The sequence below is a fragment of the Pseudorasbora parva genome, chromosome 13, assembly GCF_024679245.1.
Source record: "Pseudorasbora parva isolate DD20220531a chromosome 13, ASM2467924v1, whole genome shotgun sequence".
NCBI classification, from domain to species: Eukaryota; Metazoa; Chordata; class Actinopteri; order Cypriniformes; family Gobionidae; genus Pseudorasbora; species Pseudorasbora parva.
In genome coordinates this window covers 38,469,232-38,486,043 of record NC_090184.1, presented here as the reverse complement: position 1 = coordinate 38,486,043, position 16,812 = coordinate 38,469,232, and the positions used below count along the sequence as shown (strand labels likewise).

Here is a 16,812-nt window from a genome sequence, read left to right as displayed (position 1 = left end):
TCAAGATAAATTGTACCTACACAGCAAATTGCCCAGTGCTCATTTAACTCCACAAGTGTACATTTTACACTTCTCTGGTGTGTATATAGGTTACTTTAAGTAACACTTTCAAAAGTGTTGAATATAAATCCCTCGACAGTATACATTGTTTTACACCAAAAGTGTACAATAATCTAGTGTACACTGTGTATTACTCTCTGCAAGAGTGTATTATACACCAATTCAAAAGGTTATTTTTTACACTGACGGGGTAAAATGCCTACCACACAGGTTTATTCAAAAAATGTACAAAGATTAATTATGCTTTTAGCACTCTGGAATTAAAGAACATTTCTAAATTACCAAACGTTCACCATTTTGCATTATATATATATATATATATATATATATATATATATATATATATATATATATATATATATATATATATATATATATATATATATATATAACAGATCACAAAAAAACCTTTCAAACCACTGTGTTTATTTTCTCAGATTCACCAGGCCACAAAGAAGTGCAACTCATGTTGTGTTTACAGACACAGTTAGTACAGCGCCATAAAAACAGTGTAACAGCATTAAAAGAACAAATCATATATAAAATAAGCGCCGAAACAGCGTAGATCTTCACGCCAAAATTTCTACACAAATTTAAATTATTTGATTAAAAAACAGCTTACGGCCATATATGAAGTCTTCAGTTTTCACTAACAATTACAAAATGTTCAAAATAACTTACAAAAATGCAGTGTTTTAACAATTTAAACATTCCACCACATATTTACAACTAAACCAATGTTCTACATTATTTTTCAGGAAAATTTTGTTTTAAATAAAAATGTTAGAAATATTTCACATTTTTAAAATGGCGGTGACAACCGTACACTATACTGATGAAACGCCTTTGCGGATGTGGATCAGTTGAGTCCAGCTGCTAACAGTTCAGTTCAGAGCAGGAAAGCTGTGCAGATCCAACTCTCTCGAAAAATCCTGCAATGCTGGTTCCCTAGACAACACAAAACCAGACCAATAACAATTAATATTATTTGTATTTTATAAATACAGCAAGTTTATGGTGTAAGAAGTTCAATCATCTTGGACTTTGGTGACTCAAACAAGAAACTATTTTAGTTAGAATTGAATGATTTCCAAGTATATTACAGGCTTACTTCATCCAAAAGTGTTAATTCTGCCATCACAATGACAAGTTTAATAATTACATTCCAGCTGCAGTAAGAAGAGGCTACAAACCATCCGCCAACTGTTGGATCCACACACAGGCAATGTAATGAAGCAAAGACAAATGGCGGAAGTTTTGAACACTGGCTGGTTATTTACTTGCTCAAATCTATTTTGGATTAACCAAAAAAAAAGTTATGGACTGCAGCTTTAAGAATAAATTAAGACACACACATTAAATATCACACACCAGTATCAGTGTTATCTCTCCTTGTATGTTTCGCATTGCGAGTCTAAGACAATTGCGTCTGTGAGAAAAGTTTCCGCTTGTTTTGCTGAAATGTCCCAGATGTAATTTTACTCTCTCCCTCTCAGTGTTGAGATTTAACTCTAGCCTTCATATGTTCACCAGCCAGAGAGTGCGGTTTACACTAGTAGTGTTAATTCAACACCAGAAATGTAACACTTTACTCTAAGAGTCCTTAACACCAGGATTTCTGCGCTGGAGGTTTTGCTATGTAATGTTTTTAAAATATGTCTCTTATAATCAGCAAGGCTGTATCAAATGCAGTTGAAAGAAAAAGTATGTGAACCGCTTGGAGAATCTTTAACACTTAGTACTGTCCTGAATAAGATATTTAACATAAAACATTTTTTACATATAGTTCACAAGACAGTTAAACAGCCCAATGCACAAAAATCATTCAGGTCACGCAAATTCAATTGAGGAACTCAAACACAACTATTAAAGGTTTAAACATTCACTGATGCTCCAGAAGAAAACACAATGCATTAAGAGCCGGGGGTGAAAACTTATTGAATATGAAAATCAAGCTAAATTGTAACTAATTTTTCTTCAGGGAAACAAGTAATAGCAGTACTATATATATATATATATATATATATATATATATATATATATATATATATATATATATATATATATATATATATATATATATATATATATATATATATATATATATATATATATATATAAGAAACAGCAGCAAACATATATATATATATATAAGAAATAGCAGTACTATATATATAAGAAACCTTTGTCTTCAGCCTGTCATCCTGTTCAAAAGTTTTCACCCCCAGCTCTTAATGCATCATCATAAACCTTTAATATTTTTGTTTGGGTCCCTCAATTGTCCTCAGTGTGAAAAGATTGTTCTCAAAATCAGTCTCTGCTGGAGAGGGTCCAAATATGCAAAAGATGCTGGAAAACTAAAGAGTTTGCAGGACCTGGAGGATTTTTCTGAATAACATTGGGCAGTTTAACTCATCAGGACAAACAAGAGACTCAAGAACAACCATCACACAACAAAAAACTGCAGGATCATCCAGGGAACGGCACAGTATTGAGAATCAATGGTTCATAACCTTTTGAATGGGAAAACTTTAATTAATTTCGGTTTTATTTTGTTAAAATTATTCAAATTTTCACAGACTCTGCAAATGGTTTACATACCTTTTCTTGCAACTGTATATTTGATTATCTAACTAGGGCGCTGAACATATATATAGTTGTTTTTTAATATAATAATATAAATTACTAAGAAATAAATTTGAAATTAATAAATTAATGATTGAATGAATGAATAATTAAATATTATTCAATAATTAAATATAATTGTGATATTTTGATCACACTTTACAAAAAGGTTTTGTTAGTTAAAATTAGTTAACTACTTTAGTTAACATCGATGACTAATACTTAACACAGCATTTATTAATCTTAAGTTAATATTCATGTCAATGTTTGGTAATACATTATTAAAATGAAAATATTGGAAAAAAAGAACATTAGTTAATGGAATGTAACATATGAACAATCAATAAACAATATTTGTATTAACTAACAGTAACAATGATTAATAAATACATCAATACACATGTATTGCTCATTGTTGGTTCATGTTGGTTAATACATTAACTTCATTGAAAAATTGTACACTGTAAAAAAATATTTAGAAAAAAAGTTACCTGGTTGCCTTAAAATTTTGAGTTCATTGAAATTAAAATTTTGAGTTAATACAATGAATATTTGAGATTCGACAACCTTTATTATAATATTATTAAAATATTTTGTAAGCATATTGGGTAATTGTGTGTGTTTTATTTCTGATGACGCAGTGAAACATGCCAAATTGTGCTATTTTCATGATTTATCAAATTTTTTATGTGGTTCAGATACAATAATATTTTGAGTTTCTATTTACTAAACAAAACTTCCTTCATTGTATCAACTCAAATTTTTAATTTCAATAAACTCAACATTTTAAGGCAACCAGGTTACTTACTTTTTTGAATTAAACCAACAAAAACCAACACACATTTTTTATAGTGTAGAAATACATGAATATGTATATGCATATTAAAACATGTTATATGATTATCCCTGCTGTTCATGATTGTTGCTATACATTTTAAAGCTATAGACCTGAAGATTCTGAAAGCAAGATCATGCAGTGGTTTGTATGTTCTTCATAACCCTGTGTGGAAAGGCACGGTTATACCTGTGGTTAACTTACTGATGCTTATGTGTAGCGGAATTATCTCAGAATCTGCATAAACATGCAACTTGTCAGAATTTCAGAGCCAAAGCCACAGGCAGATAAGAGACCGCAGCAGTTTCTGCAGAGCATGTGGTTCATCTGCTCTGAGAATTCACAACCACATTTTCCAGCGACCATATAAGGTTAAAAAAAAGACACCTTGACCCTGAAGATATTATATCATTTAACATTTGATTGATCTACTTTACTTATCGAGAACTAAAAAGGAGCAATACGTCAATCATAGTGAATGTTAATTTCAACATTTACACATTATCAAAATCAAAAGTTAACATTAGTTAATGCACTAAAATGAACAAACAATGAACAACCATATTTTAACAAATTTTAATAAATATCTATTGATAATGTTACCAAATGAGACCTTATTGTAAAGTGTTACTAAATTAACTTCATGTTCCTTTTAGTGTTTTGTGGTGGACGAAGTACACAAATCAACTAGCCTATAAAGTACAAGTGTAAAAAAATAAAAAAATGTTACTCACTTTATATCAGGTGGCCTTAACTACATGATTTGATGTTTTACTTACATTTTAAAAATTACCTGCATGTCTGTGATTAATTTCTGTATAATTACACTGTTGGCACTACCCTTGCACCTAACCTTACCCTTAAACTTACCCATACTACCACACCTGTCCCTAATATTACCTCAATATCAGTAAGTGTTTCGCAATACAATATGAATATCTTTTTTGGATGTAAGCACTAGTAGTTAAGGCCACCTAATATAAAGTGGGACCAAATAAGTTGCTGCCTTAAATTTTTAAGTACAATCTACTTGAATGTTTGTCATTTCAACTTAAATTACATGAAACTTGCTTAAATTTGTTGAACCTTGTATAACTGATTTCACACAACTTATTTGGATGTATTATTGCAATGTAAATATGCTGCCATAACTTATTCATCAATACAGACAGAGCGACACGCGTCATAATCTGAAAGCCACGCCCACCGGGGAAGAAAAACAAAACATCTCCATTGACTTTCTATTGCGGGAAGCGACCTCCTTATCATTTCTGACTTATTACAAAAAAATCTTTCAATGTCTAAAACCTGATATGTGACAAGGTGTACAGAAAGCATGCTTAAGAACCCAGAACCAAAAACCCAAGTTTTTATTAGCTGTTGACCCAAAAAACGAGCATTTAAGGACACAAAAGTGGATACAGGTTCAAAATGTTAGTGTCATTTTACAGGAAACCCTTTAAAGTTACATAAAACACTGCTAAAAGTTATACACATGTAATTATGTTGTCTATGCTGTTATAACCCCCCCAAAAATTAGGCGCTTTTGGATTTTTTTTAATGTAAATTCATTTTTGAAAGTGTGTAACACAGGCCCTGTGTGCTCTAGGAAAGTCATTCCCAAACTGTGGTCCACAGACCACTAGTGGTCCATGAGGGTACTGCAGGTGGTCCGTGGAAAGGCAAAAAAAAATCCTTCATTTTACCAGGAAATTCCCATAAAAAAAAGTAAAAAGAATATGTAGGATTGTTGATTGGCGATTTCGAAATAATGAGGAATGACGTGTTTTTATGAAATGTAGTGGATTAAAAAGTATAATATAGGCCTACTATGCTTTGAAATGTAGAGAAGTAATATTAAACGTTTGATTTTGTTTTGTTTTGCAGGTCTCAATGTGGCTTTACGTGGATCCAACAGCCCGTGTAAAGGCCGACTGGAGGTGTTTAAAGATGGGCAGTGGGGCTTGGTGTGTCATAGTCACTGGACCCTCCAAAATGCAAAGGTTGTGTGTAAATCATTAATGTGTGGGGATGTTGTGGAATCTGGTCAAGAAAATAATCTGTACAAAGATGCATCTCTACCCAAAAACTATTGGATGAATTATGTGAAATGCAAATCTAACGAAACCAGCCTTTTAGATTGCGCCTATTTTGAAGATAAAATCTGCAGCAAAAATGAAAAGGAAGGTTTTGTTGCTGTTGAATGCAAAGGTAGGTAGTATTCCTGGTTGTGCATGTTTAACTGTGAAAAAATATATTTTTTTTATATTTATGTTTTGAGGTGAATCAATACATATTGTTGATGCTAAGCTTTTCACCATAGGAAAGGTTGCACTGCGTTTGAATCTGAATGGGCTGTATGATAGATGTGCTGGGGCGGTGGAGTTCTCGACAGAGAACGGCACCTTTGGTGTCTGTAATTCGAGTAAGTGGACAAAAATCACTTTTTTCCTAATTCTTAGACACTAAATATAGGAAATAAATTGGACTGTCTGAATGTCATTGCATTACATTACATAAAAAACTCAAACCAAAAGGTATTGCCAAAGAAAGTATCCTTTTCTGAGCCACTTTTGCAGTGACCTTTAAAGGTGTCATGAACTGGCTTTTACATTTTTTTTATACTGTTGTCTGATTTCAACTAATGATGTTCGTGTGGTTTTTACATTCAAAAACATCATAACTAATAAGTAATAGGCTATTTTCTACACTGGTTTTGAGGCTCTCTCCTGAACGCTGGGTTTTGAGGGGCGTACCGCACTGGAGACTTGGAAGGAAACGCCCATGGCTAGGATTGGAGAAGATTTGCATATTTAATGAGCTTCAGCTCCGCTGTCAGTTCAGTTCACATGAGGGAGAGATTGATTTTAATGCGGCAACCGGAATGATTCTCTCGATCACAGGGCTCGTAAACGTCTTTATCAAACAAATACAATTATTTATCTCTTTAATCCACCTCGCCATTAATTGAAATATTATTTTTGTATTACTTGGGCCGCCCGATCGGTGGATGTAAGCGCTCCTTCAAATATCAAGTTGAGAGTGAACAACGCAGATCAAGAAAGACATGTCATTTCACTATTCAAATTTTACCGGCCTGCTGACAGGCTTACGTTTAGGTAGTCATGACTAGCTACTTAATTTCTTCAACAATGCAATGTACTATGGTATAGTTAAACCAGGGGCTTCGGACTGGAGATAAAACCCCAAAGGGAGAGAGGGCCCTTGAAAAGTCTGGAATATTTTACATTTGGTGTAGCCAGCGGGCAGGCCGGACGGGCACAGGCCCGCCCACTATGATGACTAGCCCCCATCCCCTATAATTAGCCCCCCTATTATACTAATATAATAATATTTGTTTAAATTATTTCAACGTAATTACAAAATTATTAGAACATCTCAAATACTGAAACAAATCAAATGTTTTTTTACAGTCTATGGTTTTTGCATAATGCTTGATGAATTTGATTGACAGCTGTGTTAAGCAATAGGCTGTCTCATGTATGTGACGCGGCTCGTGCCTTAATGAAGTGTGTTTATCTATTCACTTAGCTTATACGTTTCAGTTTTGTGATAGAGAATCAGCAGCGATGCAAAATTGCATAAAAGGAAGCGTATGTAAGATTGTGGCCAAAACTGGTACTGCAATCCCTATCCCCTCCCCCTTACTTGAGGTTGCCAGATTGGCTGCAGAATCCAGCAGGAACGTTTGTAGATCTGCAGCTGCGGTAACTAGAGCAGAGCTGGCAACCCGGATGCCCAAACACTACTGACTTTGTGATTGGTAGATAGGTGGAGGGCGGAGCTTCAGGCCAAAACACAACATGTCAACTCCAACATCAGTTGAGGGATGCAACAACAACTTTTAAATGACAATATCCTGGCCGGATTACTGTTGTCAGTGATACTGATATCGTATCTTGTGCTAAGCACCTGAGTTAAACAGTGAGTTATGTCGTTCTACGGGAAACTCCCCTCAGGCCGGTTCTATGTTAAAACGGCAGTGTCTGTGAACATTCGTGGATGGGGCCTGTGGCTGATGTGATGTCACACAAGCCCCATGGCTGAAAACAGGTCTTTGGGAGACGCTGCTTATAATTTTATTAGGATAAAAAAAAAAGGAGTGGGTAGATTTTTATGACTTTAGTGGTTGTGTACACACACTGCCAAGTGCCAACACACATTTATCCAAAGTTAATTTTGCATAATATGTCTCCTTTAAGCCAGCAACAGATACAGGAGCAAACGGTTGTTTAATTACGACTGTTCTTTGCTGTTTGGTGATCGTGCTACATCAAACCATGATTGCAATATCAAACCAATGTGTTGTAAAGCGTTGTTAAAACATTGAGAAAATACAAATTTATGACAGTACTATATACCAAATATACTGCTGAAAATAATGCTGTGAACCATATATCTTAAATACGGTCTGAAAAATCCAAGGGGGTAATCTAGCGCTCGGAAAGCGTTCCACCCATAGGGGCGGCCATTGCTAACCAAGCCATCACCTGCTGTTAGCATCCCATTGACTCCCATTCATTTTTGCGTCACTTTGACAGTGAATAACTTTACATCAGAGGCGTTTAAAGACTCCATTTGTCTATTGTCTATTTCTAAGACAATGCATAAAAGGCTCCATTACCTTGTATCTTACACTATCGCCCCGCAGAAGCTGTTTTTGTAAAAATAGGCTAACGATTGCGTCATAACCAACGCGACTCTGTCGCACAGTTGAGAAATTACCGTATAGACCTGAGGAGACGCTCACAGGCAATCTTTTACTGTCTATGAGACAGTCGGGGAGACGTGGAGACATAAAGTCTGATAAAGTCAAGGGAGAAGAATGGGGAGAAGCCCATAGTGAGCCAAAAGCAACGGGAGAAAATATTTAAACAACGTGATTCAGATTTCACTTTCCACAACTACTAGAAGACCTACAGCTGTCAGACAGGAGGCTCACGTCACATCTACGTCGTCAAGCTCAGTCTGAGCCTGCGCAGTTCACTCAGCCATCAGGAAATGAGTGCTCCTCTACTGACCTCACTTTCCGCCGTTGAAGTCAATGGGATAGCTCTGTCCATTTTTTTTACTGTCTATGGAGAAATCTACAGAGAGGTTTGGAAATTTGAGTCTGGAAAAGTATGGAAAAATTAAATGTGTAACCCTGTAAATATTTAAATAATCTTATATTCAATTACAATAACAAGCTGGAGTAATTATTAGTTGGAATGATTAAAAATAAATTGTCTGTGATGTGTGGGGACTTCAATATAAATCTATTGAATGTGTCTAATCATACTGGTAGTTTAGATTCCCTAGATTTAATGTATAGCAGAGGCCTTTATCCTACCCGAATAACCTCCATTTGTGCCACATTAATTGATAACATTTTTGTAAATATATTGGAAAAAAACGGTCAGAAGTGGTCTTTTGATAAATGACACAACTGATCATTTGCCGATATTTGTGTGAAGTAAAAACAAAAAAAAGAAAAGTTTAGTAAAGTTATAAGGTTGAGAACTGAGGAAAGACTAAATAGATTTAGGGATGATCTTATGAAAGAACACTGGGACAGAGTTTTATAGTAAAAATTTGTTGCTGAAAACAAAAGTATCAACAGAATGTGGAAAGTCTTAAGGGAGGTGGGCAGTAAAGTGAATCTTTGTCAGCCATTACATTTAATAAATGAACAGAACGTCGAGATAAGTGGTGAAAAATGGCTGATGAATTTAATTCTTTTTTTGTAAATGTTGGTCCAAATTTTACCAAAACTATACCACTACCTAATGAAAACAAAAGTTGGACAGGTGAAAGCAGAGTCATGCAATCCCTTTTTATAAATAAAGTGAAATTATTTCTACTGTCTCCAAATTAAAAAGTAAATTTTCATGTGATAGTGATGGCTTAGATATGTATATTGTTAAAGAAACTATACATTGCATTATTAGACCATTAAAATATATAATTAATTTGTCTTTTAATAAAGGTCTCTTTCCAGATAAAATGAAGGTGGCTAAAATTATTCCTATTTTAAATCTGGTGATCGGTTTAGTCTCACAAATTATAGGCCTATATCTTTGCTTTCTCAATTTTCAAAAATTCTGGAGAAGCTTTTTGTTAAAAAAAAAAGGATTATTTTCTTGAAAAACAATCCTTAATAAATGATAATCAGTTTGGGTTTCGAAGTACCCGCTCAACAGCTTTGGCTTTGATGAAAATCACAGAGGACATTACTACAGAATTGGAGAGTAAAAATCACACTGTTGGAGTTTTTATTGACCTTAAAAAGGCCTTCGACACTCTTGATCATGGTATATTGATATCTAAATTACAGACATATGGAATTAGAGGTGTAGTATTAAACTGGATTAATAGCTACTTAGAAAATAGACAACAATATGTAGAGTATATAGGCCATGAATCTAAGTTGGAAACAATACTGTGTGGAGTCCCTCAAGGCTGTTGGGGCCCAAATTATTTACGCTATATATTAATGACCTCTGTGAGGAATCAAAGATTTTACGGTTTGTTCTTTATGCGGACGATACAATTTTTTTTGTATCGGGGAAGAATTTAAAAATATTAATGAAAACTATTGAACAAGAATTGGTCCTACTTCAGAAATGGTTTAATAAAAATAAATTGTCATTAAACTTAAGTAAAACAAAATTTATGCTGTTTACAAATAAAAAATGTCCTGATAATGTTTGTTTGACTTTAAATGGAATAACTATTGAAAGAGTGTCAGAATTTAAGTTTTTAGGAGTACTCATTGATGAAAAAATTTAAATGGAAGTCACACATAGCTTATGTAAGAAGTCAAATTTGTAAAAACATTGCCGTTTTGAGCAAAGTTAAGTTTATGTTAAATTATGAGGCATTGAGAATCCTTTATTTTGCCACATTTAATGTATTGTTTAGAGGTATGGGGAAACTCTTATTTCACAAATTTAATGCCTTTGTTTATTTTGCAAAAAAAAGGGTTATAAGAATAATTAATGGAGTTGCTCCAAGAGAACAGCAAAACACAGCCTGTTACCGCATGGATTGCAAACCCTTTTTTCTTTAAATAGTGAGACAAGCAGAAGAAATAATGATTTTAAACAACCTTTTGCTGGAAATACCTTCAAACAAATGTATGTTTCAGTTTCTGGTGTGAAAAGATGGAATTATCTAGAAAATGAATTAAAATGTTGTTCAAATATTCTTCAATTTAAATATAATTTTCGTTGTTGTTTTTGTTTTGAAAGTTGTCATTATTCCATTGTTGTTTTTGTTTGTTTATTCTTGTTTAAATGTGTGTGTGTGTGTGTGTGTGTGTGTGTGTGTGTGTGTGTGTGTGTGTGTGTGTGTGTGTGTGTGTGTGTGTGTGTGTGTATATGTATATGTATATATATATATATATATATATATATATATATATATTTTTTTTTTTTTTTTCTTATGTTGGTGAGGCCATCCAATTTGTGACTTTCTTAAAGGGGGGGAGGGGGGAACACTCAGTTTCAGTCAATCTCATGTCAATCTTGAGTACCTATAGAGTAGTATTGCATCGTTCATATCTCCGTAAAGTCTTTAGTTTTATTATATTTATAAAAGAAATATAGGCTGTACCGAGTCTTTCCGGAAAAAAACCCCGAAAGAATGACGAGCGCACACAAAGAGGTGACGTCCTTAAGCGTGGAGAAGAAAACGCTACCCTAAATCAGATTCAACTAATACATATATGATCCAGAATCAGATCCAGAGGCTGAAATAAATTGAACAGGAGAAACAGCAACAGCAGGACGTCCGTCTCTGTGGTATGCAGGGCCGGCCCAAGGCATAAGCGAACTAAGTGGCTGCTTAGGGCCCCCTTGGCCACCAGGGGGCCCCCAAGAGCTCTTGAAATGACATTTTGCTGCCGCTGTATGTTCTTTTATGTTTGAAATCGCAAAATGGCCTTAAAACTACGGTGGCCGAGACAGCTCAACACGCAGCAAATGAAGAAAGCACCAGCAAATAAAGAAAACATCTTCATCAGTTTGACAACACGCGCTGCAAAGGTTCACAACGCATGCATATTCAAAAACGCGCTGCAAAAGTTCACAACACATACACATACAAAACGCGCTGCAAATCCTCACAACACATACACATACAAAACGCGCTGCAAATCCTCACAACACATGCAAATACAAAAACGCGCTGCAAATAACGCAGACCACAACGGAAATGTTTTAAGGGGACTCCTTTGAGTGACGACCCCCTACGGGACTTGCTTACTCGCCTGTCACTGTTGTTGTCACTGACCAGCTGAGAGGTGAGTTTGTTTGTTTTGTTTATTTAAACATCCTGAATGTATGATTGCATGGTCTTTTTTATACAGTGTAACAATATATTTAGGCCAACAATATCCAAACGACAAAGCAATTATACAATCATGATATAAAAGTAAACAAAAAAAACTCACCTTTCAGGTCAGTTTTTGAATTGGCCTGTGTTGTAATTTTTTTGCTGCGCGTTTTTAAATTTGCATGTGTTGTTGTGAGGATTTGCAGCGCGTTTTTTTTATTTGCATGTGTTGTGAGGATTTGCAGCGCGTTTTTGTATTTGCATGTGTTGTGAGGATTTGCAGCGCGTTTTTGTATTTGCATGTGTTGTGAGGATTTGCAGCGCGTTTTTGTATTTGTATTTGTTGTGAACTTTTGCAGCGCGCGTGTTGTCAAACTGATGAAGATGTTTTCTTTATTTGCTGGTGCGTTCTTCATTTGCAGCATGTTGAGCTGTCTCGGCCACCGTATTAAAACAATTACTAAATAAACTGCAAAATGTTACGTTTTCTAATATATGCACGGATTGATTCTGACAGCGCTGCACTCGCGGTGCCATCAACTGCTAGCTTGTTCGTCAGGGTTCAAAGTCCACAGTGCGAGAAGAAAATCGGCGCTGAAACGACGCTACTCGTCAGTTGCACGGTAACCTTTTTATGAATGGATGGATTTGAGAATGCGCTTTGGTTTAGTGCAAATATCTTATTTGACATGCTGCATGTTTTGGACAGAGTACAGCATAGCTTCCAGTTTTTGTTCACAGTAAATGCTTCTCTGCAAGTGCTATAGTTTGAGTCGCTCAAAATTATCTTCATTTTTTGTGGGGAATGCAAATTCGTTCTTCCCAAAAAGCCTTCCCAAATTTGTAATGAGAATCATTTATAAATATGCTGTTGTCAACAAATAAAAGTACTAATGTTTTTCTGCATGAATTTCCGCCAAAATAAAAGTTCTGCTTAAAGGGGGGGTGAAACACTCAGTTTCAGTCAGTGTCATGTCAATCTTGAGTACCTATAGAGTAGCATTGCATCCTGCATATCTCCGAAAAGTCTTTATTTTTTTTATAATTATATAAGAAAGATGCGCTGTTCCGAGTCTTTCCGAAAAAAGCCGAGCGGGTGGGGGCGTGTCATGTGAGCGGAGCTAAATAATGACGTGTGCAGCAGCGCGCTGCAGTGAGGAAAGTGAGTCGCTCTGCGAGGAAAGTGATTCGCTCTGTGAGGAAAGTGATTCGCTCAGTGAGGAAAGTGATTCGCCCGCCGCGTGAGGAAAGTGATTCGCTCTGTGAGGAAAGTGATTCGCTCAGTGAGGAAAGTGATTCGCCCGCCGCGTGAGGAAAGTGATTCGCTCTGTGAGGAAAGTGATTCGCTCAGTGAGGAAAGTGATTCGCCCGCCGCGTGAGGAAAGTGAGTCGCTCTGTGAGGAAAGTGATTCGCCCGCCGCGTGAGGAAAGTGAGTCGCTCTGTGAGGAAAGTGATTCGCTCAGTGAGGAAAGTGATTCGCCTGCCGCGTGAGGAAAGTGAGTCGCTCTGTGAGGAAAGTGATTCGCCCGTCGCGTGAGGAAAGTGAGTCGCTCTGTGAGGAAAGTGATTCGCTCAGTGAGGAAAGTGATTCGCCCGCCGCGTGAGGAAAGTGAGTCGCTCTGTGAGGAAAGTGATTCGCTCAGTGAGGAAAGTGATTCGCCTGCCGCGTGAGGAAAGTGAGTCGCTCTGTGAGGAAAGTGATTCGCCCGTCGCGTGAGGAAAGTGCTAATACAGATCGACCGCCGGCCTATCAGTGGGTAAGTCAGTAGCTACTGGTTATATCACCTGTTTAGCATCCTACAAGCCAGCGCTTTGATGGGGGTAGCCTGTTGCTTTCGCTCTCTCCCTCGCTCTCTCTCACGCGCTTCCGGTAGAATTGTCCGTAAGGCCCATACAAGGAAATTCCGCCCCCACTAACGTCAATGGGGACGCATGATCTCAAAAAACTTGCCGAAACTTATGACTAACCGGAAGTAGTATTTTTGACAAAGAAATACTCCCATCAAACGTCCACCTTAACTTTTGAAACTTTGTCTATGTTTAGTATGGGATTCCAAGTCTTTAACAGTGTAAAAAGATCAGTATGCATGAAACAGCATTTCACCCCCCCTTTAATGTTTGAAAGAAATCCACCATTTCTTGTTTTAAAAGAAGTCTCTTATGCTCAACAAAAGGCTGCATTTATTTGATAAAAACTACAGTGAAAACAGTTATATTGTGAAATATTATTGCAATTTAAAATAGCTGTTTTCTATTATATATATATATATATATATATATATATATATATATATATATATATATATATATATATATATATATATATATATATATGATATTCATATGTGATATGAATATCAAGTCAATTGTTATGTGTTCCTCTGACAAAGCTGAATTTTCAACATCATTACACCAGTCTTCACTGTCACATGATCCTTCACAGATTATTCTCATGATGATTTGCTGCTCAAGAAACATTTATTTTTTATGTTTTTAACAGTTGTGTAAACATCTTTTTTATGATTCTTTGAAAGCTTTCTTTTTTAGATAAATCCTGTTCTTTTGAACTTTCTATTCATTAAAGAGTCCTGGGGTGAAGAAATTGTGAGCATATAGCATGAGACTTCTTTAAAAAAAAAAAAAAAAAAGTTTAAATCGTACATATCCCAGTCTGAACTGTACTGTAAGACTTTGAATATTAAAGTGCACACCTGAGCACTCTTGTGGGTTTGCTACTTTTACAATTAAAAACCGTATAAGGGTAAAAACACGACAGACAGACATGATAAGCAACACAGCTACAACTAATAAAATTGATAATGGGTATGCGATTATTATCAGGAATTGACAATAGTCAATCGGTACCGAGGGGCCCCCAAATAAAATTCTGCTGAGGGCCCCATGAAGGCTTGGGCCGGCTCTGGTGGTATGTACTGTATTTAGTGGCCTGTCACATGATTCGGTTTATGGACTATTGTATGCGACTAAAGATTAGCAGTAGCAAGCAAAGCGGTTTTGCACGTCAGACTAGTGTAACGTTATACAGAGAACAACAATGGAGTAACCGTTAGCGCATTTGAATGACGAAGCACGCTTTGTGAGAACGCTAGGTTTATGTTTTAGGTTTAGGTTTTATGTTTGGGTGGTTTTACAATAAACAAACTGAACCCTATAGTGGTCAGCTAAACAAATGTATTTAAACACACACCATAGATCGCATGCTCCATTGATAAATTAACTAACGTTATACACGATCGTGTTGTTTACTGATGTTTACTCACGCGACGATAGCCAACAGCAGAGACATTTGAAACAGTTTTACTCACCGCCTGCTTCCAAAGCAGGACCGAACCTTTATCGCTGGGACCGCTCCGTCAAAAACACACTTCTTTGGTATGATTTGGTGAAGTCCTGTGACAGCAGTGGCCGTGGAAATCCACTTTGAAACGCGACTGAAGCGATGTTGTGAAGCTTCCCGTAATTTCTGCGTTCAAATCGGTTCAAATGCAGCGCTGCCTTCCCGGAATGCTGTGCTGAAGCGTTGAAGTCGCTCGACGTCAACCATAGGAATAAAGTGGAGCGCGGCGCGACAGAAGTGTTGCACGGACGACTGGATCTGCACCTTGAGAGAGTGTTTATGGGCGTGCATTTCCTCTCTCGCTCTGGTCACGCGCGCTCACCCTACTGGGAGAAGAGCCCGTACAGCCCATACAAGGACCTTCCGATCTATTTAACGTCAAGCGGACCCATACTCGAAAAAAACTCTCCGAAACTTGTGAGAAACCGGAAGGAGTATTTTTGACACAGAAATACTCCATCAAACGTCCAACATAGTTTTTGAAACTTTGTCTATGTTTAGGATGAGAATCCAAGTCTTTAACAGTGAAAAAAGCTCAGTATACATGATACAGCATACCCCACCCCCACCCCCCGTTCTTTTTTTTATGGAATGTATTTTTGTTGTGTTTGAGGATTGTTGTTGTGGCATTTCATGTTGCATTACCATGAAAAGAGAATGCATAAATAAATAATAAAAAAAATGATCTAATGCCTGAAATCTGAATTTTATGACCTTCGTGATGTTTTTTCTAAAAAATATATATTTTGACAGTAGATTATTTCAGAAGTGCTTTTGTATTGAAAGTGACAATGACACTTTATACAAGGATTGTCTTTATGTATTCATTTTTGTAATTCTTGGTCAGATAACAATGCAGCAGACATGATATGCCAGGAGCTTGGTTGTGGAAAATCTCATTACACCTCCAAGCTTGAAATGTCCAAAGGACAACAGAGCAAACAAAATGTAAACAATTACATATTGCTTAAATGTAATGGCGAGATGAAGTACTCTTGGCAATGTATGGAGCCTTTCACGGAGTCAAGCTGCCTGAGACCAGCCACCGTGATCTGCACTAGTAAGTGTAAAGCTACTATTGTTAAACAGCTCTCCTGAGTATTTCACTCTAATAGATGTCATTCATCATTCTGATATTCACTGTTGTCCATAGCAATAGTCTAAATCAGTCCATGCATCTGGGAAACTGGAGCGGCACTGTAATTTTCCCTGTATTTCCATGGTTTGTATCAAGTGAGCAGTAAAATTAATGATATTTAAACTGGAATACTTGTATTGTGCAGAATACAAGAGGTTTCGTCTACAAAAAGGCAACAATGTTTGCTCTGGGTTGGTGGAAATGCAAAAGGGCACAGATCAATCATGGATTCCCCTTCAGGCGAAAGATCTCGGTTCCGATCTCAACGCCAGCGTCATCTGCACGCAGTTAAAATGTGGTGCCAGTGGATATTTCGATAATGGAACTGACAGCCTCCGACTGACATGCTCAGGTAATGCTCTGTTTTTAGCATTGTATAATATTACATCATATTTAAATATGAATAACTATAATGTTTGATACATTATTATTAAATATTTAATTATTAATAAACAAAT

The 16,812-nt window shown here is 36.2% G+C and overlaps 1 protein-coding gene across 1 annotated transcript in view; it reads left to right on the top strand.

Annotated features, from left to right (window-relative positions):
* The first annotated feature begins 5,423 nt into the window (after positions 1 to 5,423).
* LOC137039105 (scavenger receptor cysteine-rich type 1 protein M160) overlaps positions 5,424 to 16,812 on the top strand; it is a 29,926-nt gene continuing 18,537 nt past the window's right edge. The window contains exons 1-4 of the mRNA XM_067414319.1: positions 5,424 to 5,731; positions 5,844 to 5,945; positions 16,064 to 16,276; positions 16,500 to 16,706. Coding sequence (XP_067270420.1) covers positions 5,542 to 5,731; positions 5,844 to 5,945; positions 16,064 to 16,276; positions 16,500 to 16,706 — 712 coding nt within the window. The 5' untranslated portion in view covers positions 5,424 to 5,541. The remainder of the gene's footprint in view (positions 5,732 to 5,843; positions 5,946 to 16,063; positions 16,277 to 16,499; positions 16,707 to 16,812) is intronic.